We start from the raw sequence: 24,737 nt of genomic DNA, 5'->3' as shown, positions 1-24,737 counted from the left end.
GGAACCAGAGGCCATTATTCTAAGTGAAGTAACTCAGGAATGGAAAACCAAGTACCATGTGGTCTCACTTATAAGTAGGAGCTAAGCTGTGGGTACTCAAAGATGTTCAGAGTGTTATAATGGACTTTGGAGACTCAGAAAAGGGGAGGGCGGGCTGGGGGTGAGGGATAAGAAACTTCGTATTTAATACAATGTACATACTCGGATGACTGCACTAAAATCTCAGACTTTAGCATTAAACAAAAGACAAAAGTGGTTGTACTTACAGAGCGTTTGTGTTGTTTCATATGCTAGCTAGGACTTGTCGTTAACAGACTTTATTTTTGCTAGTCCGGAGTTGTGTATTACTCATGAACAGCAGTGTTCAGTGGGCTATTTGCATCAGTACACTTGCAAAAATTTAAAAGAGTTTAACTGTCTTCAAGGGGCTTATGTTACTCTTATATAGACAGGACGTACTGGAAAAAAGGTAACAGTGAAGTGCTAGTGAAAGTTATAGACAAGGAACTATGTTTTCCTTGAATTTTTTAATACTTTTACTGAGTTTGTCTAGCTTTTTATTGTGAAAAAATTCAAACAAATAGAAAAGTTTAAAGAAGAATATAGTATAATTGCAGTATACTCATCACCTAAGTTAACATATTGCTGTATTTGTTTTATTTATGTGTGCTTGTGTGTGTATTGGGTGTGTGTGTATATGTGTATTTGTTGAAACATTTTGGAAATAAGACACATAAAACATGACACTGAATCTGTTAAATATTCAACAAGCATTTTCTAATGACAAGGGCATTCTTAACTATAATACCATTATTATACCTAAGAAGATTAATAGGAATTCTCTGATTTCATCTAATAGGCCAATCTTACTTAAATTTCTCAATTATCTCCCAAATGTCATCCATAAAAGCTTTTTTGTTTGTTTTGCTTTTTTGGTTGTAGAATCAGGAACCTATCAAAGCACAAATGCAGCATTTGGCTGTCATGTCTCTTAATTTAGAATAGTCCTCATCTTTTCATGATACTAACTTTTTGAAGAGGCTGGTCAATTGTCTTGTAGAATATTACACATTTTTGATTAACTGATTGTTTCCTCAGAGTGTCTTTAAGTTGTTCTTTTGTCCCCTGTGGTTTCTGTAAGCCAGAAACCCGACTGCTTTGTTAGATTTGTGAAACACTTTTTGTTTTTTTTAGACAGGTTCTAAAAAAAAAAAAAAAACCTGCCCAGGCTACAGTGCAGTGGTGCGATCAGGGCTCACTACAGCCTCCGGGGCTCAAGTGATGCTCCTGCTTTGGCCTTCAGAGTAGCTGGGACCACAGGCATGCCACCATGCCTGGCTAATTTTTGTACTTTTTGTAGATATGGAGATCTCCCTGTGTTTCCCGGGCTGCTGTCAAACCCTGGGCTCAAGTGATCTGCCTGCCTCGGCCTCCCAAAGTACTGGGATTATGGGTGTGAGCCACTGCGCCTGACTGTGAAATGCTGTTGACAGGACTCACAGGTGATGTTACCCACTTCACATTTCATCACATCAGGAGGCACAGAGTGGCTGGTGGTTCTGTTCCTAGCAGAGCACCATTGATTGCACAGGTGCTTCTTTTTAACCTCACAATTGGCATTTAATCTGTGGGATCATATTCTGGCACTTGGAGAATATGCATTTTCTTAACAATCTTTCTCTGAGTAGTTTTAGCATCGCGATGATCGTTACCTGATAATTATTTCAGTGGAGGTTGCACATGGTGATTTTCTCCCTAATTCTGTCATTTAATAGCTGATTTTTTTTTTTCCCCTGTAAGGAAGAGTTTTCTCTCATCAAATGATGAATGAACTATGTTCCACCATTCCTACCAAGAAGATAGAAATGGTTGTGTACTGGGCACTTCCCAGTAGTTGCAAATGTTTGTTGTTTTCAATTAAGACCTTTGTATTGTTTTCTTTTTCATGTTCAAATTGTCTCAAATTTGATTAGTGTTACCACCTTTAAAGTTGCTTCTATATCCTTTTGAGTCTCCTCCATTACTCTCTTGATTGCTTCCTAGCTCTCTGGCATATGATAAAACACATTCCCTTATAGTTTCCCAACCCCAGATCTGCAGTCAGTCTTGTTTCTAAGCAGCCCTGGTTTCTGGAGGAATGTTTTTAGAAATCTAGATCTGAGTGCTAGGTATGCTTTCTCCTGTAATGTCCTCGCCTTTAGAAGTGGTAGTGACATCTTCAAGGAACATTGATGTGGAGGACACAGATAAAACAGCTAAAGAACAGTTTTTAAAAGCAGTGCACTAAGTAGCTGAACGATGGACTAGGTAAAGACAGGCTCTGAAAGGCCTCATGAAGGAATTAAGAACTGAATTTTGACAAATAAAATAGGTGAAAATCAAATAGATGAGTAGGTAAATAAAACGGTATATATTAAGGTGAAGGAGAGGACATTCTCTGCAGGGAAATGATGTGTTTAGTAGGAGGAAGCTGAGGCATGTAGGTAGTAGCAAGTAGATTAGCAGCTTTAAGGAAGAGTCCAAGAAATATAAGGAAATGAAATGATTGTTAGTAGGGATAGAGGCCTTGCTGTTCAGTTGAATATTTTTTTCCAAAATGTAAATATTTCCTTTTAAATACTTTATTATAAAAAGGAGTACATAATCTTTGCAGAAATTTAAAGCAGAGGTGTGTTAAGTGAAAACTATCGTAATTCTAGCATCCTAAAACCAAAGCATTATTTGGTTTCTTATCTTTCCAGACTTTTACATATGTATTATATACAGGTTAAGAACATGGATGCTGTCTTAAGAGGGCCTGCATTCAAAACCTGTACTTGCCGTTAATTACCTCTGTGTTTTTTGGACATGTTAATCTGTTCCTCAGCTCTCTTATCTGTAAAATGAGATATCTGTGATAAATGTGATGGTGTTGTGAGGATTAATTCTCTGCCTAATCAGTGCTTGTTATACAGTAAAATCTCAAATGTTAGCTGTTGTTTTTTTCTTTCAAAATAAAATAGAATATTTGCTCTGCATTATACACACCTATACGGTTTTGTAATTTACCATTTTTTACATATCTTTTAAAAATTTGTTACAAAAAACACATTTAACTTTACTGTCTTAAATATTTTTATGTGTGTAGTTCAGTAGTGCTAAGCATATTTACATTGTGAAACAGAGCTCTAGAACATTTTCATTTTGCAGAACTGAACTCCATACCCCTGAAACAGCAACTTTTGTTTTTCCTGTTTCCCAAACCCCTGGTAACTACTATTCTACTTTTTGTAATAATTTGACTACTTTAGATACCTCTTATAAGTTGAATTACACAATATTTGTTCTTTAGTGACTGGCTGATTTCACTTAATGCCCTCAGAGTTCCTTCATGTTGTAGCCTGTAACAGGGTTTCCTTTGTAAGGCTGCATAGTATTTCATTTTATGTGTACCGCATGTTGTATTTATCCATTCTTCTCTTGTTGGACATTTGGGTTGTCTGTACCTGTTTGTTATTGTAAATAGTGCTTATGAACATGAGAGTGCAAATATCTCCTTGAGATCATGCTTTCAGTTCTTTTAAACATATACTCAGAAGTGGGATTGCTGGATCACACGATTATTTGTTTTAGTTTTTTGAGGAGCAATCATTCTGTTTTCTGTAGTAGTTGGATTGTTTTACAATTCCAACACAATGTGCAAGGGTTCTGATTTCTCCACATCCCCACCAACATTTGTTCTTTTCTCTTTTGCTTTTTTCATAGTAATCATCCTAATGGGTATGAGCTGATATTTCATAGGGGTTTTGATTTGCATTTTTTGATGATTAGTGATGTTGAGCACCTTTCGTATGCCTGTTGGCTAGTATATATCATTTTTGGAGAAATGTCTGTTTAAGTCCTTTGCCCATTTTTAAAATTGGTTTAATTCATTTTTTGATGTTACGTTGAAGGAGTTTTAAAATATAACCTAGATATCAACCCATTACCAGATATATTATTTGCAAATCTTTTCTCCTATTCCATCGGTTGCCTTTTACTCTGTTGATTGTGTCCTTTGATGAACAAAAGTGTTTAAGTTTGAATAATCTCATCTGTCTGTTTTTACTTTAATTGCCTGTGCTTTTGGTGTCATATCCAAACAGTCATTACCTAGTCCATTGTCATAAAGTATTTCCCCATTTCCCTTACGTTTTCATCTAGGAGTTTTATAGTTTTGGGTCTCATGTTCAGGTCTTTACTCCATTTTTAGTTAGTTTTTATATATGGTTAAGACAAGGGCACAACTTTATTCTTTGGCACTTGGATCCAGTTTTCCCAACAGTGTTTATTGAAGAGACTATTCTTTGTCTATTGGCACCCTTGTCAAAAATCATCTGAGGCCAGGTGTGGTGCCTCACACCTGTAATCCCTGCATTTTGGGAGGCTGAAGCTGGAGGATTGCTTGAGCCCAGGAATTCAAGACCAGTTTGGGCAAGATGATGAAATCCTGTCTCTACAAAGAATACAAAAATTAGCCAGGCGTGTTGGCATGTGCCTGTAGTGCCAACTACTTGGGAGGCTGAGGCAGGAGGACCCCTTGAGCCCTAAGAGTTTGGGGCAGCAGTGAGCTATGATTGTGCCACTGCACTCCAGCTTAGGTGACGAGGTGAGACCCCATCTCTAAAAAACAAACAAACAAAAAACTCCAAAAAACACATATGACCAAATACACAAGAATTAATTTCTGGATTCTGTTCCATTTGTCTGTGTATCTGTTTTTATGCCAGTATTACACCGTTTTCATTACTACAGCTCTGTAGTGTGTTTGATATCAGGAAGTGTGAGTCTTCCAAATTTGCTCTTTTTCTGAATTGTTTTGGCTATTTGGGTCCCTCGAGATTTCATATGAATTTTAGAATTTTTTTCAGTTTCTGCAAAATATACCTTTGGGATTTTGGTAAGGATTGCATTGAATCCGTAAACTGCTTTGGGTAACATTGACATCTTAACCATATCAAGTTTTCAGATCCATGAACATGGGATGTCTATTTGTGTTGTCTTTACTTTCTTTTGGCGATGTACTGTAGTTTGCAGTGTACAAGTCTTTTAACCTCCTTAGTTTAGGTTTATTTCTAGGTATTTTATTTTTAATGCTATTGTAAATGGAATTGTTCCTTAATTTATCTTAAAATTATTCATTGTTAGTGTATAGAATTGCAACTGATTTTTGTGTGTTGATTATCCTGCAACTTTATTAGCTCTAACAGTTTTTTTTTTTAATGAAATCTTTAAGGTTTTCTACATGTATAAGATCATGTCATCTGTGAACAGAGATAATTTAACTACTCCCTTTTTAATTCGGATGCCTTTTATTTCTTTTTCTTGGCTAATTGCTCTGGCTAGGACTTCCAATACAATGTTGAGTAGAAGTGATGAGAGCTGGCATCTTTATCTTGTTCCTGGACTTAGATGAAAAGCTTTCAGTCTTTCACCATTGAGTTTGATGTTAGTTATGGGCATCTTGTATATGAGCTTTGTTATGTTGAGGTAGTTTTGTGTATTCCTAGTTTGTTGAGTGTCTTTATTTTGAAGGAGTATCAGATCTTGTCAGATGGTTTTTCTGAATCAATTGAGATGATTATGTGATTTTTATCCCTCATTCTGTTAATGTGATGTATTAAATTGATTTTTGTTTTCGAATATTCTTGCATTCCCGGAATAAATTCCACTTGGTCATGGTGTATAGTCCTTTCAGTGTGCTGTTGAATTCATTTGTTACTGTTGTTCAAGATTTTGCATCAATATTTATAAGGGATATTGGTCTTTAATCTGTATCTGGCTTTGGTATAAGGGTAATGCTGGTTTCAAAGAATGAACTTGGGCTAGGTGTGGTGGCTGACGCCTGTAATCCCAGCACTTCGGGAGGCTGAGACAGGTGGATCACCTGAGGTTGGGAGTTCGAGACCAGCCTGACCAACATGGAGAAACTCTGTCTCTACTAAAAATACAAAATTAGCCAGGCGTGGTGGCACATGCCTGTAATCCCAGCTACTCGGGAGGCTGAGGCAGAACTGCTTGAACCCAGGAGGCGGAGGTTGCGTTGAGCAGAGATCGCTCTGTTGCACTCTAGTCTGGGCAACAAGAGTGAAACTCCATCTCAAAAAAAAAAAAAAAAGAATGAGCTTGCAAGTTTTCTCACCTCCTTTTTAGTTATTGAGTCTTATCTCTTTTTTTTCTTCGGTAATCTAGCTAAGGGCTGGCCACTTTTTTTCTTTTAATTGTTTTTGTTTTTTTGGGTACAGATGGGGTCTTGTTATGTTGTCCAGGCAGGTCTTGCATTCCTGGCCTCAGGCAATCCTTCCACCTCAGTCTTCCTTATTGCCTATTAGTTTCTAATATTTATTATTCTGTTAGCCTTAGGTTTTATCTTTTTTTCTTTTTCTAGTTCTTGAGGTAAAAGTTGGGTTGTTAATGTGAATTTTTTTTTTTTTTTTTTTTTAAGACAGAGTCTTGCTCTGTCACCCAGGCTGGAGTGCAGTGGCACGATCTTGGCTTACTGCAACCTTTGCCTCCTGGATTCAAGCAATTCTTCTGCCTCAGCCTCTCGAGTAGCTGGGCTTACAGGCGTCTGCCCCCACGCCCGACTAATTTTTGTATTTTTCGTAGAGACAGGGTTTCACCATGTTGGCCAGGCTAGTCTCGAACTCCTGACCTCAGGTGATCCGCCCTGCCTTGGCCTCCCAAAGTGCTGGGATTACAGGCATGAGTCACCACACCTGGCTGAGGTGTTTCTTTTTTAGTGTATGTGTTTACAGCTGTAGACTTTCGTTTTGCGACATCTTTGGCTGTATCCCGTAAGTTTTTTTTTTTTTTTTTTAGGATTTAAAGAAGTTTATTCTGAACGAAGTAAGAGTGACCAAGGCCTGTGACACAGCCCCAAGAGTTCTTGAAAACGTGTACCCAAGGTGGTTGGGTTACAGCTTGATTTTATACATTTTAGGGGGACAGAAGTTACAGGCAGACATTAATCAGTACATGCAAGGTGTGCACGAGTTTGGTCCGCAAAGGTGGGACAACTTGAAGTGGGGGCTTCCAGGTCATAGGTGGGTTCAGAAAGATTTTCTGATTAGCAGTTGGTTGAAAGAGGCAAGTTATTATCTAGGGGCCTGGAATTAATAGAAAGGAGTGTCTGGATTAACATAAGGGATTGTGAAGACCAAGGTTCTTACTATGCGTTCCATAAGGTTTGGTATGCAGAACTTATGGGATATGTTTTTGTTTTTATTTGTGTAGAAGTTCCCTTGCGACTTTTTCTTTGACCCATTGGATTGAGAGTATGTTTCATTTCCACATATTTGTGGATTTTTCACTTTTCTAACTTACCTATTTTTTTTTAAACCTAAGACATTGTAGACTTCTTTGCATGTGTAAGATTAATTTCATTACTTCTTTCTTTTATAAAAATATTTTTATTTTCTATAAATACATTTGGAAGAAATTATTTCTTCCCAACTGAGTCCACCCCATTAACTGTCAATTTTTTCTACATAAAAAAGATGCTAATACCACCCTCACCTGTGACTGCTAAACAGAAAAAGATTACCTGGACTAGGCATTATTACCCTAGTTGGAAATAAAGGCTGTTGGGCACGGGAGTTTGATCTTGTAAAGAAATCAATGCTGACAAAGGATCTCAGCAAGGCTAGTTTACTTTCTGCAGAAAGGGTGCACTCCCCAGCAGTCCAGCCATGAGAGCATACTGGACAAAGGAGACGGGAACATTTATAACCTTTACATCCTGATGCAATCCCCGATGGCTGTGCCCCCATTCCCATCGGCTGGGATGGGACCTCACACTCTAAACTTAACTCGGTTGGCTAATAATTTAAAACTTTCCTAAATAGGAAGAAGGGAAAGAGGACAAAGAAGAGAGGAAGTTAGTGATGAGAAGTCAGAGGAGTTCCCAAATAAGGAATGGCATGTATCCTGATCTGGGACTCATTTAGCCTTGTGTCAACCTTCCGGAACAAGTTGGGGCAGCCTTGGAATATACACATACAAACATTTAACTGTGGAATGATAAATCCTTTATGGATTTAAGAAACTTTGGAGAACTTCTCCATTCCTTACAATTCCCTCCTCTTTTTGTTTTGCAATTCTTCATACTTGTCTAGCAAGTCTCTACTTTGTTGTTTGGCTTGATCCCCTAATAAAAGCAACCTTTCCAAATAGGGTTGGGGAGAGGCAGAGGATAGATTAAGGGTTGTACTGATGAGCCTTTGTATAAGCCCTTGAATACAGGGTATAACACAACGTCCCCCAAGTAGAAGTATACCTAACACAGTTAATTGAGGAAGTGAGGATTGAGGTTGGGGTATCTTTCCAATTTCCAAACCAGTTTTCTAACCAGCTAGAGACGGGTTATTTATGCCAGAGTTCTTAGCTAGCTCGTTTGATAAAGCAGCAAGTCCCTCTAGGACTCTTGTTATACTTCTGTCTGGGGCCGTGTTATTCAGAATGAATGTGCAGCACTGGGTTTTCTGTTTTCCTGTGTCATTTGGCTGGTAGATCTTAATTGATCTGTAGTTCCCCTAACCACGTCTTTGGTGTAGTTAACTTATCATTGTTGATTATACTAAATATAGCTTATCCAATCTACATTTTTGTTTATCCTGACCCACCAAAATAATGTTGACTCGAATCTAGTAGTTATCTGATCTCTGACCTTAAATTCATCAGGAACCCCCCTTGGAACACCTGTTGCTTCTAGGTAGATAAGAGGATCAAAGGATCCCTAAGGAGCTCTTCTAGCATGTTGGTGGTGGGGCGTTTCCTTTTTTTGTTGGTGAAATGCCAGGGTAAAAGGGATAGGCGATTGGACTGGAGTGCAAGTACCACTCCAGTTATACGGTGGAGTATCCAGTAAGTGCCCTCCCACAATGCCACCATATGTCCCACTTGAGGATGGCTGATGGAGGCCTGATGGGTTAGCTCTTAGAAGTGCCTTACCTCCTTGCATTCCTGTGAAATTTCCAAGGAATATTGAGTTCTCCTGCCGTGAGAGGCATGAGGCAAACTTTACCCTGGAAGATGGAGGCTGAATGGCCCTCAGGGGCTGACCTGCAGGGTGTTGTATCTCTCTGCAGGATATAGCAGAGAGAGAGCTTGGCAAGATTCATCATTCCAGGCTGTAGAATCTTGAAAGAGAGCTACCACACACTCCAAATCCGTCGCATGTGAAGACGACTTAAGTGGAAAGGGGACAGTCTGGGCCTCTGGCCTACCGTGTGCACAAGTTTAACAGTCGATTTTGTTTAGAGTGCGGACAGAATATTTAATCCATTCTAACCAGGCATTTGCATTTTGATACCCTGTCTCAATAGCTAAAGTCTGCTTTAAGTCATTTACTTGTACTACTGATGCTTTTGTCTTATCATTTAGTAAGGGACTAATCAGGATAATAAAAGTTTGATTTAAAGCCAAGACTACTGGGGTTGGATAAGGGAAAGGAGGAGGAGGGAGAAGGCGTATTTCAAACTTGCCTATAGGATCCTTCCTGTTGACATTTGCCCCAATACCATAGAGATGGCTGATAGCTGGCTGATTATCAATATTAGTTGAATCAGCAATAGAAATAAGAAAAAGGTTACACTGACAAAGCTTGCAATCAGGGGAAGTGCTTCCTTTGGTAAAATAAAGATTAGGCCTAAGCTCAGTACAAACCCCTCCTGTAGAGGTCCAGCCTCTGTATTGAGTGGTCTGTAGAACATCATTCCAACTGCTGCAAGGCTGCCATTCGGTGGGAATGAAGAAGCGGTGTCATGGCCGTAATTGATCGCATCTATGGGAGTGAGAGACTGTTAGATTAATTGGGGGACCAGGACATAAATATTTTTCTGAGGAGGCTAGTTGTTTTTGGTTATGTAGATCCCCGCATAGTGTCACTAGACAGGTGTCAAAGGGTATCACTTGAGGCGATTCCAATCTAGTTATGTTAATAATAAAATGAGAGATAGTGAGAGGAAAGAAAGAAAAATAGAAACAAAGGTATATTAGGTTCTTCTTAATTTTAACTTGGTCGGACTTGGCCCGGGGACGACAGCCCAGAATTCTGAGAGTGTCGACACTTTCTTGACTCAAGTGTGATGGGTCTGCCCCTTCTCGGCAGCGCGAACTGCGGTTTTGGTGGTCAATAACACGAGGTAGGGTCCTTCCCAGATTGGCTCGAGCCTTCCTTCCTTCCATCCCTTTATGAAGACGTGGTCTCCAGGCTAATGCAAGTGTACTGGGAATTCCAAGGGTGGTGCTTGTGCTAAAAGACCTTTGGTTTTAAGGGAAAAAAAAGTAGAGGAGAGTCCAAATATGTATTTTCTAAGGAACTGATCTTTGGTTTCAAAGGTAGGCACATCAGCTGAGGAATGCAAACAAGGCAATCCATGTAACATTTCACAGGGGGATGAACGTATATCTCTTCGGGGAGCTGTCCCGATTCTGAATAAAGCAATAGGGAGGCATTTGGTCCATGGTGGGTGAGTCTCTAAAATTTAGTTAGATGACTTTTAAGAGTCTGATTTATTCTTTCTACTCTCCCGGAGGAGGAGGGGTGCTAACGAATATGGCATTCCCATTCTGTGTCCAGCATCTGGGCCAGTTTTGTAATAATGTGTGCCGTAAAGTGGGTCCTATTATCTGAGTCAACATTTTCTATTAATCCAAACTATGGTATAATATGTTCAATTAAAGCCTTCACTACATTACTGGCAGTGGCCTTTGAGAAAAGAGTGGCCTCTACCCAATGAGTGAGATGGTCTACTATCACTAATAGGTATTTTAGTCAGCCTACTGGCAGTATTTCGGTATAATCAACTTGAACACTTTGGAATGGTCTCAGCCTAGGTGTTCTTCCTCCTAGAGGTAGTTTCTTTAGGGCCTGCTTATTAGTTTTCTTACAGATAATGCAGCTGTCAGTGACCTGTCTGGCCAGGGTATAGATCCCAGTACATCCGTAGACTGAGGGCCCCAGTGCGTTCCTTGGTGTAAGTGGGACAGAACTTCTCTCATAAGGAGTTTGGAGAGCATCTCTTTCTGATCTGAGAGAATCCATTTCCCTTCTGTATTTTCTTTAGCCCACATTTCGCTCAGATTTTCCTTTTAGGCGGAAGAGAAAGCTAATTTGGGGGAGAGGAGGCAGGGGGTTAGATGAAATATTTGTTTCACAGCCCTTGCTGCTTTTTTGGCTACCTGATCTGCAGGATTATTACCTCTGTTTTCAAATGAAAAGTCATGCTGGTGTCCAGGGACATGTACAATTGCTGTTTCTCCTGGTAGCTGGAGATTATTTAAAACACAAGTCACTAATGACTCATGAGCAAGCTCTCGACCTTGGCTGTTCATCAGGCCTCTTTCTGTCCCAATTTTTCCAAATGTATGCGCTACCCCAAAAGCGTACTTAGCGTCTGTGTAAGTGGTTCCTATCTCATTTTCTAGATATTTAAGGGCCTGACTGAGAGCAAATAGTTCACAGCCTGGGCGGAATAGGTATCAGATAATTGCCCTGATTCAATTTCCTCAAGAGTTTCTCCATCCACCACAGCATATCCACTGTGCCTGTTTCCATCAAACATCTGAGAGGACCCATCTAGGAACAAATGTCGTCGTGTTTTATAAGGGGTTTCAGATAGGTCTGGTCGAACCTTGGTATGATAATTAATTAAATCTGGACACAAATGCTCTATCTGCAGCAATGGATTCCCCGTTAAGAATCCAGCAGGGTTGAGTGAACTGTCAGTGGTTATAGTTAGATCATCTCTTTCTAATAGGATAGCCTCATACTTTAAAATCCTAGAATCAGTCAGCTAGCTTTCCGCTTTTTGATTTAGGATGACTTTGACCTCAAGGGGTGTACTTACTGTTAAGTATCCCCCAAAGGTAATCTTTCTGCTTTCTTCCACTAATATGGCAGTGGCTGCCACAGACTGGATGCACTGGGGACACCCACTGGCAACTGGATCTAAGACTTTGGACAGAAAGGCAACTGGTTGCTGGTGGCCTCCACGTTCTTGAGTGAGTACTCCAAGGGCCACTCCACTGTCTATGTTAACAAGAAGATGAAAGGGTTTTTCTAAAGAAGGCAGGGCTAAGACAGGGGCGGATACCAATCATGCTTTTCATTCGTTTGGTCTACTTCATCAGAAGTCCTTATAAGCGGGTCTGGCCCATTTTTAGTTAATTTCTCATATAGCAATTTACTTCTTAATGCATAAGAATCAATCCATAATCTACAGTATCTAATCAATCCCAGAAATTTTGTAAGTTCCTGTTTTGTTTGAGGCAGGGGCAAGGAGACATTTCCCTTGACCTGTTCAGGTCATATTCTCCTTTTGCCCGTGCTAATTAGATGACCTAAATATCTAACTTCTGGTTCTACATATTGGAGCTTTTCTTTGGAGACCTGCAGTCCCTTAGAGTATAAGTGATTCAGGAAATACACAGAGTATTGACTTTCTTTTTCTATATCTTCTCCAGATACAAATATGTCATCCATATATAGGATTCAATGTAAATGTGGTGGAGTGTCTGTCTCGCTAATAATGCCGTCTAGAGCATGAGTAAAAATATTTGGTGAATCCGCAAATCCTGGGGCAGTACTATCCACTGGTACTGCTGCTTCTGTCCTGTATGGGGGTCCTCCCATTTGAATGTGAATAGATCTCGGCTGTCCTCAGCCAAAGGACATGCCCAGAAAGCATCCTTTAAGTCTATTACAGTAAACCATTGATGACTTTACGGAATTTTACTAAGGTTAGTATATGGATTTGGCATAGCAGGGTGAGTGGTTTGAACTATTTCATTTATAACTCTGAGATCTTATACTAATCGGTAGGATCCATCTGGCTTCCTGACAGGTAGGATAAGGGTATTATACGGAGACATGCAAGGCTCTAAAAGTTCATCTTTAATAAGGCCTTCAGTCACAGGTTTTAGTCCTACCTGGCCTTCCAAGGAAATCAGGTATTGCTTCCTCTGGGCTACTGCCCCTTGGAACCTTTAAATGTATTTATGTTGGGGGAATCTGTAATCTCCCTTGGTTTCCTTCTCTTGTCCAGATGGATTTTCCTCTCCTCAATGGTAGTTAGCAGGTGGAGAGAGGGAAGGAACCACTTTGGCCCTACTTGCAGTCCAAGACCTAACTTTAGCATTAAGTCTCTTCCTAACAAATTAGTGCCTACTTCAGGAAATAATAGAAATTGAATATTAGCTGCCCGATTTTTGTATCTGACTTCTGTATCTTCTAGGATTTTGGCCTTAAACCTCTCTCCTTTCACCCCAGATGCTAGTAGCTCTTCTGGAGAACAGCTTAGGCCACTTGGAGAAAAGCATAAGGGAGAACAAGTTGCTCCAGAACCAATGAGGAATGTTATTAGTTCATGGTTTGGTCCCACCTCTAAATTTATCAAGGGCTCTTGGTGGGAATCAAGGTGGAAAAGAAAGAGCCCCTGACTCCCCTGTTCTTCCTCTCCAAAGGTTGGCATGGAATTTCGTCTGTGGCCTTTAGCTCAGGGCATTCTCTCTTAAAATGGCCCAGTTTTCCACATTTATGATACCTATCCTGTCCCCCTTCTCGTTCTCTTCTGGAGCTCCTTTGTTTTGATTTCTCTTCATCTGTTCTACATCTCTAACTTTTATGACACATGCTATGGTCTTCCCATGTTCCATTTCGACCTTGCCCCCTGACTGTCTGTGCGATGGCCCCCGTGGGCGCTGGTCAAAATCTCATCCCAGGTATATTTGGTCCTGGTGAACTCTGCCAAAAAATTTTTGCCTTTTATTTTTATCTGTCTTCATCCCTTCTCATGTATGCTTTCTGTGCTGCTTCTAAAAGTTCTTCAGTTGACCGAGTTTTCCACCTCTCTATCTTTTATAGCTTCCTTGCAATATCTGGCCAACTATTGGTAACAAAATGTAATTTTAACATACCTTGTCCTAGTGGACTGTCAGGATCTATATCAGTGTACCTTCTCATCTGCTCCATTAGTCCGTCTAAAAAGTGCGTAGGTTCCTCATCTTTCTCTTGTTCATCAAAGACCTTAGTGAGGTTTTGGGGTCTGGGTGCAGACTCCTTGATACCTTTTATAATTAATTCTTGTAGATCCCTCATATTCTCCTGGTGAACAGCATTATTATTATTCCATTGTGCGTCCAGAGCAGGAAATGTAACATTCGCTGCTGGAATATTTTGACCGGCAGGGTTATCACGTTCCCAGGTCCCCATAGCAGCTCTATGGATCATGTTTCACTCTTCCTTTGAAAAGAGTATACCAGCTGGTTGCAGTGGCACATGCCTGTAATCCCAGCACTTTGGGAGGCTGAGGCAGGCGGATCACAAGGTCAGGAGATCGAGACCATCCTGGCTAACACGGTGAAACCCTGTCTCTACTAAAAATACAAAAAATTAGCTGAGTGTGGTGGCGGGCGCCTGTAGTCCCTGCTACTTGGGAGGCTGAGGCAGGAGAATGACGTGAACCTGAGAGGCGGAGCTTGCAGTGAGCCGAGATTGTGCCACTGCACTCCAGCCTGGGCCACAGAGCGAGACTCCGTCTCAAAGAAAAAAAAAAAGGAAAAGAGGATACCCAGGATTGACATTAATTCAGTCCAAGTATATAGTTTGGGACCTAAAAACTGGTCAGTTTGCTCTACTACTCTCTCTGGGTCATCTAGCAAAGGCTTAAGCCCTTTCTTTAGACCTCGGACTTCAGAGGGGGTTAAAGGGGCGTTCAAGAATCCAATTGCGCCCCTACCCTGTGGCACCTCCTTTAGAGGGAAGAGCTGAAAAGCTGGCTCTTTGGAAACACAGGGAAAGGGAAATTTTTGAATATTCCTTCTACATTGTTCTCTCTCTCTCAAGCCCTCTTTTTAAGGAGAGATCAGAGGCTTCTGCCTACGGAGCCTGAGGAGGAGGCGGCGGGACTAGAAATGGAGGAAGATGGTTTAGGGGATCCCACTGGATATTCTCTTTTTACCCTCCTCCATCCCTTTCTTCAGATCCCTTAGGGGATAAAGAGAAACTGGCCCCTGCTGCCAGCACATGGCATAGTCTGTCTCTTCTGAAGACATAGGACTCTTGCTATTAACATAGAGTTTTAGAAGCTGGCAGACCCAGTCTTCATTTGAGCCATACTTTGGCCAGAAAACAGCAGGATTTAAAATTGGTTCTTGGGTCCACAGAAAGCAACAATACTTGATCATTAGTTGCTTTTTCTTATGTTTAGTCCTTTCATTTTCTTTCCAATGTGTAAGCATAAGTCCTAAAGGACTATGAGGAGGAATTCAGTCTTTCTTGCCTCCTTCATCTCTGACCTGGTTTCCAGTTCCAGGCCTACTAGAAGTATTCCGCATATTGGGTGAGACTTTTTCCCAGTAGACTCAATCCCCCAGATCCTCCAGCTCAGAGGTATCTTGTCTGCTCAAATGTATTTCCTCCTTTTCCCCTGGGATTAGCCTTCCCCTTTTTAGTCTTAGTTTCTTTATTGCCTGTATTCTCAGTTCCCTGGAGATAACTTTCTCCCCTCTGTTCCCTGTCCTGAAGATAATCCACACTCGTCTTACAGTCACTTTCTCTCAACCGCAATCATTCACTCACATACATCCCACATATTCCCTCAAGGAAGGACCACTAAAGAAGTAGTTTGCCGCCTTCTAACAGTTTTTCCTACCTTGGCTCACGCACAAGGTCTCCTGGTCCCGCAATTTTAAAAGTTTCTCCTTGTCCCCTGCATTGCTGAGAATCCAAATGTATTCCTCGCAGCAGGTAAGCCCTGGCTATCTCCCTGGGGCTGCCGTAACAGGATGGTTGGGCGCCTCCCCACAAGAGAGGACCAAGGACCGGAGGGGCAACAGTGTCCCTCTACAGGCCACGAAATTTATAGGCACAGGAGTTCGATGTAAAGAAATCAACTCCGAGACAAAGGATCTCTCAGCAAGGCTAGTTTACTTTCTGCAGAAAGGGTGCACTCCCCAGCAATCCAGCCATGAGAGCACACTGGACAAAGGAGACGGGGACATTTATAACCTTTACATCCTGATGCAATCTCCGATGGCTGTGCCCCATTCCCATCGGCTGGGATGGGACCTCACACTCGAAACTTAACTCGATTGGCTAATAATTTAAAACTTTCCTAAATAGGAAGAAGGGAAAGAGGACAAAGAAAAGAGGAAGTTAGTGATGAGAAGTCAGAGGCATTCCCAAATAAGGAATGGCATGTATCCTGATCTGGGACTCATTTAGCCTTGTGTCAACCTTCCGGAACAAGTTGGGGCAGCCTTGGAATATACACATACAAACATTTAACTGGGGAATGATAAATCCTTTATGGATTTAAGAAACTTTGTAGAACTTCTCCTTACCTTACAAGGCCCTTCCTGGGGGCAGGAAGTGGGATTTTAAGAGGACCCTATAGCAGCAGGCAGCCAAGAGTCAAACAAAACAAGCATATGCAATAGTCATAATCATGCTATTGTGACAGTATGAATTAGCCAGGCATGTACAGGAGTTCAGATGGGGGAATAGTGGAAGCCCACAAAACTTCCACTTTTGGGCCCTTGCCAAAGCAGTGAGACTGGGCCCTCACCAGTGCAGAGACACTGGTCTGAGAAACACAATAAAATGTCTACCTGGGTAGTCATGATCATTCTATTATGAGGTAGACAGGAAGCAGAGTGGGGCCAGGAGATGGAAGGGGCCACCCTCGCCCTCAGGAGTCCCTGACTAGGGAAGGTCCTTCCACGCTCTCTGAAGGTGGCGGGGCCCCAAATATCCTGGCCAGGAGCGCTTTGTTGGAGCGGGTCTTGTCCTGGGCAGTTGCCAGGTAAGCCCATTCACGCCCCCTGGCTGTGCTGCTTTCCGGGCCGTCAGTTCCTGCTCAGTAGGCTGCTGGGCAGACGTCCAGGAGCCATCTGGGTGAACAAGGTCCCCATCAGCAGCAAAAAAGCGTTGTCACCATTCCACACTTTGAAGATAGAAGATGGTCTCACACTTGGCCTGAGGGACCTCCGCTCTCAGGCGCTGTCTGCCTGTGTACCTGGCGCTCGCTGTGGTGGGACCAGGTGAAATGGTGCAAATACTCCAGATTCCATAGGTCATAATGGAAGGGGCTACACCTGCAGGCACCCATAGGCGTGTTGTGTAGACTGGCCGCCACGCTCTTGGCTCTGTGCTTGTCACGGAACTCCACCCATCCCTCGTTGTAGTCCTTGCTGTAGGACTGCTTTTTTTCCCTCCCATGGCTGCTGCTGCTTTCTTCTTACATCTCATGAACCAGTCCTCAGCCTGAAAGAAAACGCGTCTGACCTCACCACAGGTGCTAAGAAGGTTGCTGATGTGCAGGGGCTGGAAGTGTGGTGGGATATGGCCCAGGTACACAATACCTGGCACTACCTGCTTCTTGTTGCCACAGGCCTTTTCTTTGGATTCCTCCTGTTCCTCCTCTGCATCTAGTGTCTGGTCTGTCCCTTCCAATGTCTTTGTTCTGTTGCGGCCTTCTCCGATTCTTCTGCCTCCATGTTGACTGACAAGAGCAGCACGACCTAATTTCATTACTTCTAATGACTGCATAGATTCATTTGCACGATTAAATCATAATTTAACCTATTTTATATTGATGTATATCTGAATTCTCTTTAATTTTTCACAATTATAAGTAATGCTATAGTGAGCATTAAGTTGCATATGTTTTGCTCATTTGTCAGATTATTTCCTTTGGTTAAACTATTTGGAATTGAGCTACTGGGTCAAAGTATTTTTTTGTCTTTGTATATGTGTTTACATATTAAGTATTTGAAAGTATTTATATATATGTTGTATGTTGATACATGCAAATCCTTGTAGTTACCAGGTGACTACTCAGCTTTCTTGCTAACATTGTATGGTGTGCTTATTTCCTCACTCTCTCATCAACATGAATTGATGTTAGATTTGAGATGGTGGAAAAGAGATAATACAGGATTTTAAGGTAATAGGACACATTATGGGTGGTCACATTATGAAAACCATTTAATGTTAATTCTAGCCACTACTTTAGGATGGTTTGGAATAGGAAAGAATTTGAGAGAGGTTCAAGATGGGGAGATACATTGTGAAGCTGTTGTAGTTTGGCAAGTCAGTGGGGCCTAAAATAAGGTGGGAGTTAGTTGCACAGGTTAATTTGATAGATGCTAAAGTAGTGTAACCATACGGTGGGTTCACCTTGCTTGCTGCCTAGACAGAGCTGATTTATCAAGACAAGGCAATTGCAGTAGAGAAAGAGTTACTTACTCATGCAGAGCCAGTGTGTGGGAGATGGTAGTTTTATTACTCAAATCAGTCTCCTCAAGCATTTGGGTAAGGAAGGAGACCACCCCTTATATTGTCCTATGCCCAATTTCTGCCTCCAAAGAAAGTAGTAGTAAAAACTTAAAGGCAGAAATGAAATCCACAAGCAGACAGCCTGGCGCTGTGTCCTGGGCCTGGTAGTTAAAGATCAACCCCTGACCTAACCAGTTATGTTATCTATAGATTCCAGACATTGTATTGGAAAAGCATTGTAAAAATCCCTGTCCTGTTCTGTTCCATTCTGATTACCGTTGCATGCAGCCCCCAGTCACCTATCCCCTGCTTGCTCAATCGATCACGACACTCTCACGTGGACCCACTTAGAGTTGTGAGCCCTTAAAAGGGACAGGAATTGCTCACTCAGAGAGCTTGGCTCTTGAGATAGGAGTCTTGTCAATGCTCCCGTCCAAATAAACCCCTTCCTTCTTTAACTTGGTGTCTGAGGGGTTTTGTCTGCGGCTCTTCCTGCTACATGGGGATCAGTGTTTTTACAGATAATTTGGTTGGGGGGGTGGGCAGTGAGTCGGGAGTACTGATTGGTTGGGTCAGAGATGAAATCAGAGAGAGTCAAAGCTATCTTCTTGTGTCTGGAATTGGTGGGTTCTTGGTCTCGCTGACTTCAAGAATGAAGCTATGGACCCTCACGACGAGTGTTACAGTTCTTAAAGATGGTGTGTTTGGAGTTTCTTCCTTCTGATGTTTGGACATGTCTGGAGTTTCTTTCTTCTGGTGGGTTCGTGGTCTCGCTGACTTCAGGAGTGAAGTTGCAGACCTTTGCGGTGAGAGTTACAGCTCTTAAAGGCAGTATGTCTAGAGTTGTTTGTCCCTCCTGGTGGGTTCGTGGTCTCATTGGCTTCAGGAGTGAAGTTGCAAACCTTCACAGTGAGTGTTACAGCTCATAAAGGCGAAGCGGACCCAAAGAGTGAGTAGCAGCAAGATTTATTGGGAAGAGTGAAAGAACAAAGCTTCCACCGTGTGGAAGGGGGCCCAAGTGGGTTGCTGCTAGCTGGCTCAGGCAGCCTGCTTTTATTCCATTATTGGGCCCCACCCACATCCTGCTGATTGGTCCATTTTTCAGAGAGCTGATTGGTCTGTTTTGACAGGGTGCTGACAATCCCTGAGCTAGACACAGAGTACTGATTGGTGCATTTACAATCCGTTGGCTAGACACAAAAGTTTTCCAAGTCCCCACTAGATTAGCTAAACAGAGAGTACTGATTTTGGTGCGTTTATAAACCTTGAGCTAGACGCAGGGTGCTGATTGGTGCATTTACAATCCTTTAGCTAGACATAAAGGTTCTCCAAGTCCCCACCAGATTAGCTAGATACAGAGTGCCGATTGGTGCATCCACGAACCCCGAGCTCGACACAGAGTGCTGATTGGTGCATATACAGTGCTTTCGGCTAGACATAAAAGTTTTCCAAGTCCCCACCTGACTCAGGAGCCCAGCTGGCTTGGCCTAGTGGATCCTGCACCAGGGCCATGGGCAGAGCTGCCCGCCAGTCCCACGCCACGTGTTTGCACTCATCAGCCCATGGGCGGTTGATGGGATCCGGCACTGCGGAGCAGGGGGTAGCATTGGTCTGGGAGGCTTGGGCTGTGTGGGAGCCCACTGCGTGGGGGCTCAGGCATGGCGGGCTGCAGGTCCCAAGCCCTGTCCCCTGGGGAGGTGGCTGAGGCCCAGTGAGAATTCAAGCGTGGTGCGGGTGGGCTGGCAGTGCTGGGGGACCTGGCGTACCCTCCGCAGCTGCTGGCCTGGGTGCTAAGCTCCTCACTGCCTGGGGCCGGCAGCACCAGCTGGCTGCTCCCAGTGCAGGGCCCGCCGAGCCTGCGCCTACCTGGAACTTGTGCTGGCCTGTGAGCCCTGTGTGCAGCCCCATTTCTCACCGGCGCCTCACCCTCCACACCTGCCCACAAGCAGAGGGAGCTGGCTCTGGCCTCCGCCAGCCCAGAGAGGGGCTCCCGCAGTGCAGCCGCGGGCTGAAGGGCTCCTCAAGCTTGGCCAGAGTGGACGCTGAGGCTGAGGAGGCGCTGAGAGCAGGGGCTGCTAGCACGTTGTCACCTCTCACTCTTGTGCCCAGTCAGTTCCTGTGTAGGGGCCACAAGACCACATAAGCCAGTTTACTCATCTGGATGATGGCAGCTGATCCATCAAGTGAAGGGTCTGCAAAATATTTCAAGCACTGATCTTAGGTTTTACAATAGTGTTGTTATCCCCAGGGGTGATTTGGGGAGGGTCAGAATCTTGTAGCCTCCAGCTGCATGACTCCTGAAACATAATTTCTAATCTTTTGGCTAATTTGTTAGTCCTACAAAGGCAGTCTGGTTTCCAGGAAGAAGGATTTGGTTTGGGAAAGGGCTGTTATTGTCTTTAAGTTGTTCCCAACCTGTTTGGCACCAGGGAAAAGTTTTGTGGAAGTCAGTTTTTCCATGGACTTGGGGGTGGTGGGGATATGTTTTCAGGATGAAACTGTTCCACCTCAGATCTTCAAGCATTAGTTAGATTCTCATAAGGAACGTACAACCTGGATCCTTGCATTTGCAGTTCACAATAGAGTTTGTGCGCTTTTATAAGAATCTAATGCCACTGCTGATCTGACAGGAGGTGGAGCTCAGGCTCCACCCGGTAATGTGGTAATGCCAGCCCATCTGCTGCTCACCTTGTGCTGTGCAGCCTGCTTCCTAACAGGCCACCAACCAGTAGTAGTCTGTGGCCTGGGGTTTGGGGACCCTTGTTTTAAACTGTAAGTTTCTCCCAAAGTTAGTTTGGCCTGTGCCCAGGAATGAATAAGTTTGGCCTATGCCCAGGAACGAACAAGGACAGATTGGAGGTTAGAAGCAAGACAGAATTGGTTAGGTCAGATCTCTTTCACTGTTTGAGTTATAATTTTGTAGTGGCGGTTTCAGTAGGAAATGACTTGTTCTAGAAGTGAAATCCGAGCACCTTCTCTTAACTCTTGACTTTTTTCCTCTTCAGTGATTCACAGTACTGGACATAAATAAGAATTATCTACGTAGCAAATTCCCAGAGATTCTGATTGAATTTGAAGTGGGGAATAACATGGCTATTTATTTGTAAAGAAAAGCATTCCATAGGATTTTAATGAGGAGCCAGAGCTGAGAACCACACTATCCCATTTTAGCTTATAAACCAAAAAAAAAATAAAATTTGAACTGCCGTCCTACCCTGGCCCCCAGCAACTATCTGAATGGACTCTCCCTTCTTGGCCAGGGCACTCTGACCTGAAAGACTGGTTCAGGCCATGACTGGAAGTGGAAGTTGGACGTGCCCTTCCAGCATTAGCATCAACACAGACCTTGAGTCTGATAAGAAATATTTACAGTCTATTTTCTCTGAAGCCTGTTATGTTACCTGGAGACTTCATCTGCATGGTAAAAACCTTGGTCTCTATAACCCCTTGTTTTAACCCAGACATTCCTTTCTACAGATAATAACACTTTCAACCAATTGCCAGTCAGAATATGTTTAAATCTACCTGTCACCTGGAAGGCTTCTTCCCCACTTTGAGTTGTCCCACTCTTCCAGATGGAACCAGTGTAAGTCTTACATGTATTGATTGATGTGTAAAAGCAAACTGTACCCTGACCACCTTGGGCACATGTCATCAGTACCTCATGAGGCTGTCACTGGTGCATCCTTAATTTTGGCAAAATAAACTTTCTAAAGTGACTGAGGCCTGTCTCAGATATTTTGGGTTCATAAGCTCCTAAATTTAGTAAATTCCTGTTGGTGCTAAAGAAAAAGCATGTTGTCCTGGGTTGAAAACTGAAGTTTTACCTACTGGTTATAATAATGCCTTCGTGTTATTAAATAAGTGGAGAATAAAGAGTAAGACAAAGTGCTTGTCAGCGAGTATTGAATAAGTACATGTGACATGTTAAGCTTGTGGGTGGAGTGAAGTGTGGACATTTTTTAGAGAAAGTAGTATTTGAAACAGACCTAATGGAATGGGTAAAGCTTCTGAGGACACAGTTATAACGGTGAGTGTTTGGTGAGTGTTAGGATTAGGTAGGTCAGGTTGTACAAAGGGAAGAGATTGAGAAGTGTGGTGTTTGCCTGGGGAACTCTAAATCTAGGTTAGTTAGGTCTTTGGTTCATTTGTTAGAGATGAGGAGGGAAAGATTGCCCAGTTAAGGAGTCAGAAATTAACTCTTCGGAGAATGGATAGTCTTTCAGGATTTTGAGTATTCCTCTTCTACTGGTGAATAAGAGGAAGAAAAAGAGTGAAGTTGTGATTTAGGGAAGGAATATTATTTAGGTTTAGAGAGTTCTTAGGAGATGTGGGAATGTTTTGACAACATTAATGATGTTGAAGACCATGACTTGGTTGCCTCATGGCCCCAGTAAGGAAGAGAAAAATCGGTGTCCTTACGGAGGTGAGAGGGGTTTATTATGAATATTTTGGTTACTTTTTGCTCATATATATATATATATATATATATATATTTTTTTTTTTTTTTTTTTTTTTTTTTTTTTTTGAGATGGAGTCTGGCTCTGTCGCCCGGGCTGGAGTGCAGTGGCCGGATCTCAGCTCACTGCAAGCTCCGCCTCCCGGGTTTACGCCATTCTCCTGCCTCAGCCTCCCAAGTAACTGGGACTACAGGCGCCCGCCATCTCGCCCGGCTAGTTTTTGTATTTTTTAGTAGAGACGGGGTTTCACCATGTTCGCCAGGATGGTCTCGATCTTCTGACCTCGTGATCCACCCGTCTCGGCCTCCCAAAGTGCTGGGATTACAGGCTTGAGCCACCGCGCCCGGCCTAGCTCATATATTTTAAAATATAAGCCCTTAGCTAATGAATCTGTTTTGTGAGACAAGTCCTTATTTAATGAGAATAATTCTATCAGCCCTCTTGTTAAAAAGCTAGAATTTGATGGATGTTTCATGAACCAAGTATAAAGCACTCTGAAATCCTCTGAGGAGAATACATGGCTATTTGAGTAGCTACTTTTCAATGTATATGCTGAATTTCAAAATATTAGTTAATGATGGCTTTGAAGACCTAAGGGAAAATTTCCCCTTTGCCCTCTGAAGTTTCACTAAAATATCAACTTACAAAAAGCAAATTAATAGGAGAAATGGTATACAAATTTATTAGTGTGCATGGGGGAGAATCACAGAATGTCTAATAACCCACTGGGGTACAGATGCTTATACCCTAGTTCTTGGGGAAAAGGAGATGGGGAAATGTGGATGTTTTTATGGGGATTGTAAATGATTTTTAGGGGGGAACTCAATGGGCTTGAAGGACAAGTGGCCTGGGACAGTCTTTTAGGCCTGCAGAACACACATGGTTTGTGAAGAGTCCTTCCAGGTGTGTTGACAGACTTTAGTCTTTCTTGCTGCAGTATGAATTCAGTTAATGAAAACTCAGAGAAGGGACAAGAGGTCAACCCCCCACCTTTTGTCATATAACCTAACATATTTACACATTCGTTGGATTCTGAGGAATATGACATGGACATTTTTGAGGTGCCATTGTTCTGCTTACCAGACTAACCCAATCTCCCCAAAAGACTGAGCTCGGTTTTTTGTTTTTTTGTTTTTTTTTTTTTTGAGACGGAGTCTCGCTCTGTCGCCCAGGCTGAAGTGCAGTGGCTGGATCTCAGATCACTGCAATGAGCTCGGTTTTAGCTTCAAAACTGACAAATCTCTAATGTTGTAGATACCTTTTTATACATTTGGAATCTGTTTAGGTTGTAGGCTGTAGAGATAGGGATGACCTGGATTTTCTTCACTTAACTGTTGCCGGCTGTGGAGGCTACAGGAAGAATAAAGAGAAAGTAGTGAAGATTCTAGTCAAGGATGGGGAAACTGATCTTTCAGAGTCCCTTGGGCAAGCCTTTACAGAAGGCAGCTTTAGTGTAATATGATTTGATTAACTACATAGTCCTGGGGATTTTTTTTTTCTGTGTTTTTTTTTTTTCTTGGCTTTCTTCTTGTCCATGTCTTACTAGTTTTATGTCGACAAAGATAAAACATTTGTAGGACTTTGTGAATTTTCTTAGCATTTTTAATAATTTATTTGCATAACTTTGAACTCTTTGAAGGAGAAGCCATCACTCAAAACATAAAGTCTATGTCTGGTTGAATTATTCTTTTCCTTTATTACTTGAGTTCCTTACTTGAATTCAATTAATTACTTGAATTCATTTTCCTAGTTTGTCACTTCTTACTAGTGTTTGAAATATGTTACATGAACATTTTTTCCTAAATGATAAGTCTTTTCTAGATTAATTCTGATCATTCAGTCAAGCATTTACTGAAACCCTAGCAGAGCCAGGCACTCTGCTTATGGCCTCAGCTTATGGCCTCAGGGCTGTGTCACATAGTAACTACTCACATGGGTGATTTTAGTGTGTGTGTATGACTGATTTGCAACCTAAC

The 24,737-nt window shown here is 42.3% G+C and overlaps 1 protein-coding gene and 1 long non-coding RNA gene across 15 annotated transcripts in view; one reads left to right on the top strand and one right to left on the bottom strand.

Moving 5' to 3' along the window:
* Window positions 1-16,586, bottom strand: part of LOC105486385 (uncharacterized) — a 43,838-nt gene extending 27,252 nt beyond the window's left edge. The window contains exons 1-2 of the long non-coding RNA XR_011621152.1: window positions 16,366-16,586; window positions 9,685-9,802 (exon numbers count right to left, since the gene is read on the bottom strand). This is a non-coding gene — a long non-coding RNA (uncharacterized lncRNA). The remainder of the gene's footprint in view (window positions 1-9,684; window positions 9,803-16,365) is intronic.
* LOC105486386 (methionyl aminopeptidase 1) overlaps window positions 1-24,737 on the top strand; it is a 113,728-nt gene that overhangs the window by 54,632 nt on the left and 34,359 nt on the right. For 2 of the 14 annotated variants that reach the window (XM_071093273.1, XM_071093274.1), the window contains exon 2: window positions 21,779-21,887. The exons of 9 other annotated variants lie outside the window; for them this stretch is intronic. In XM_071093273.1, coding sequence (XP_070949374.1) covers window positions 21,813-21,887 — 75 coding nt within the window. In that variant the 5' untranslated portion in view covers window positions 21,779-21,812. Of the gene's footprint in view, window positions 1-16,577; window positions 16,827-17,350; window positions 17,375-21,778; window positions 21,888-24,737 lie in introns of those variants that run through there. 3 more of the 14 variants (XM_011749260.2, XM_011749262.2, XM_011749253.2) reach the window with 2 other exon arrangements.

This window comes from Macaca nemestrina, chromosome 3 (genome assembly GCF_043159975.1).
Source record: "Macaca nemestrina isolate mMacNem1 chromosome 3, mMacNem.hap1, whole genome shotgun sequence".
NCBI lineage: Eukaryota > Metazoa > Chordata > Mammalia > Primates > Cercopithecidae > Macaca > Macaca nemestrina.
The sequence above is the reverse complement of the archived record's forward strand: the minus strand, read 5'-3'. Positions and strand labels throughout refer to the sequence as shown.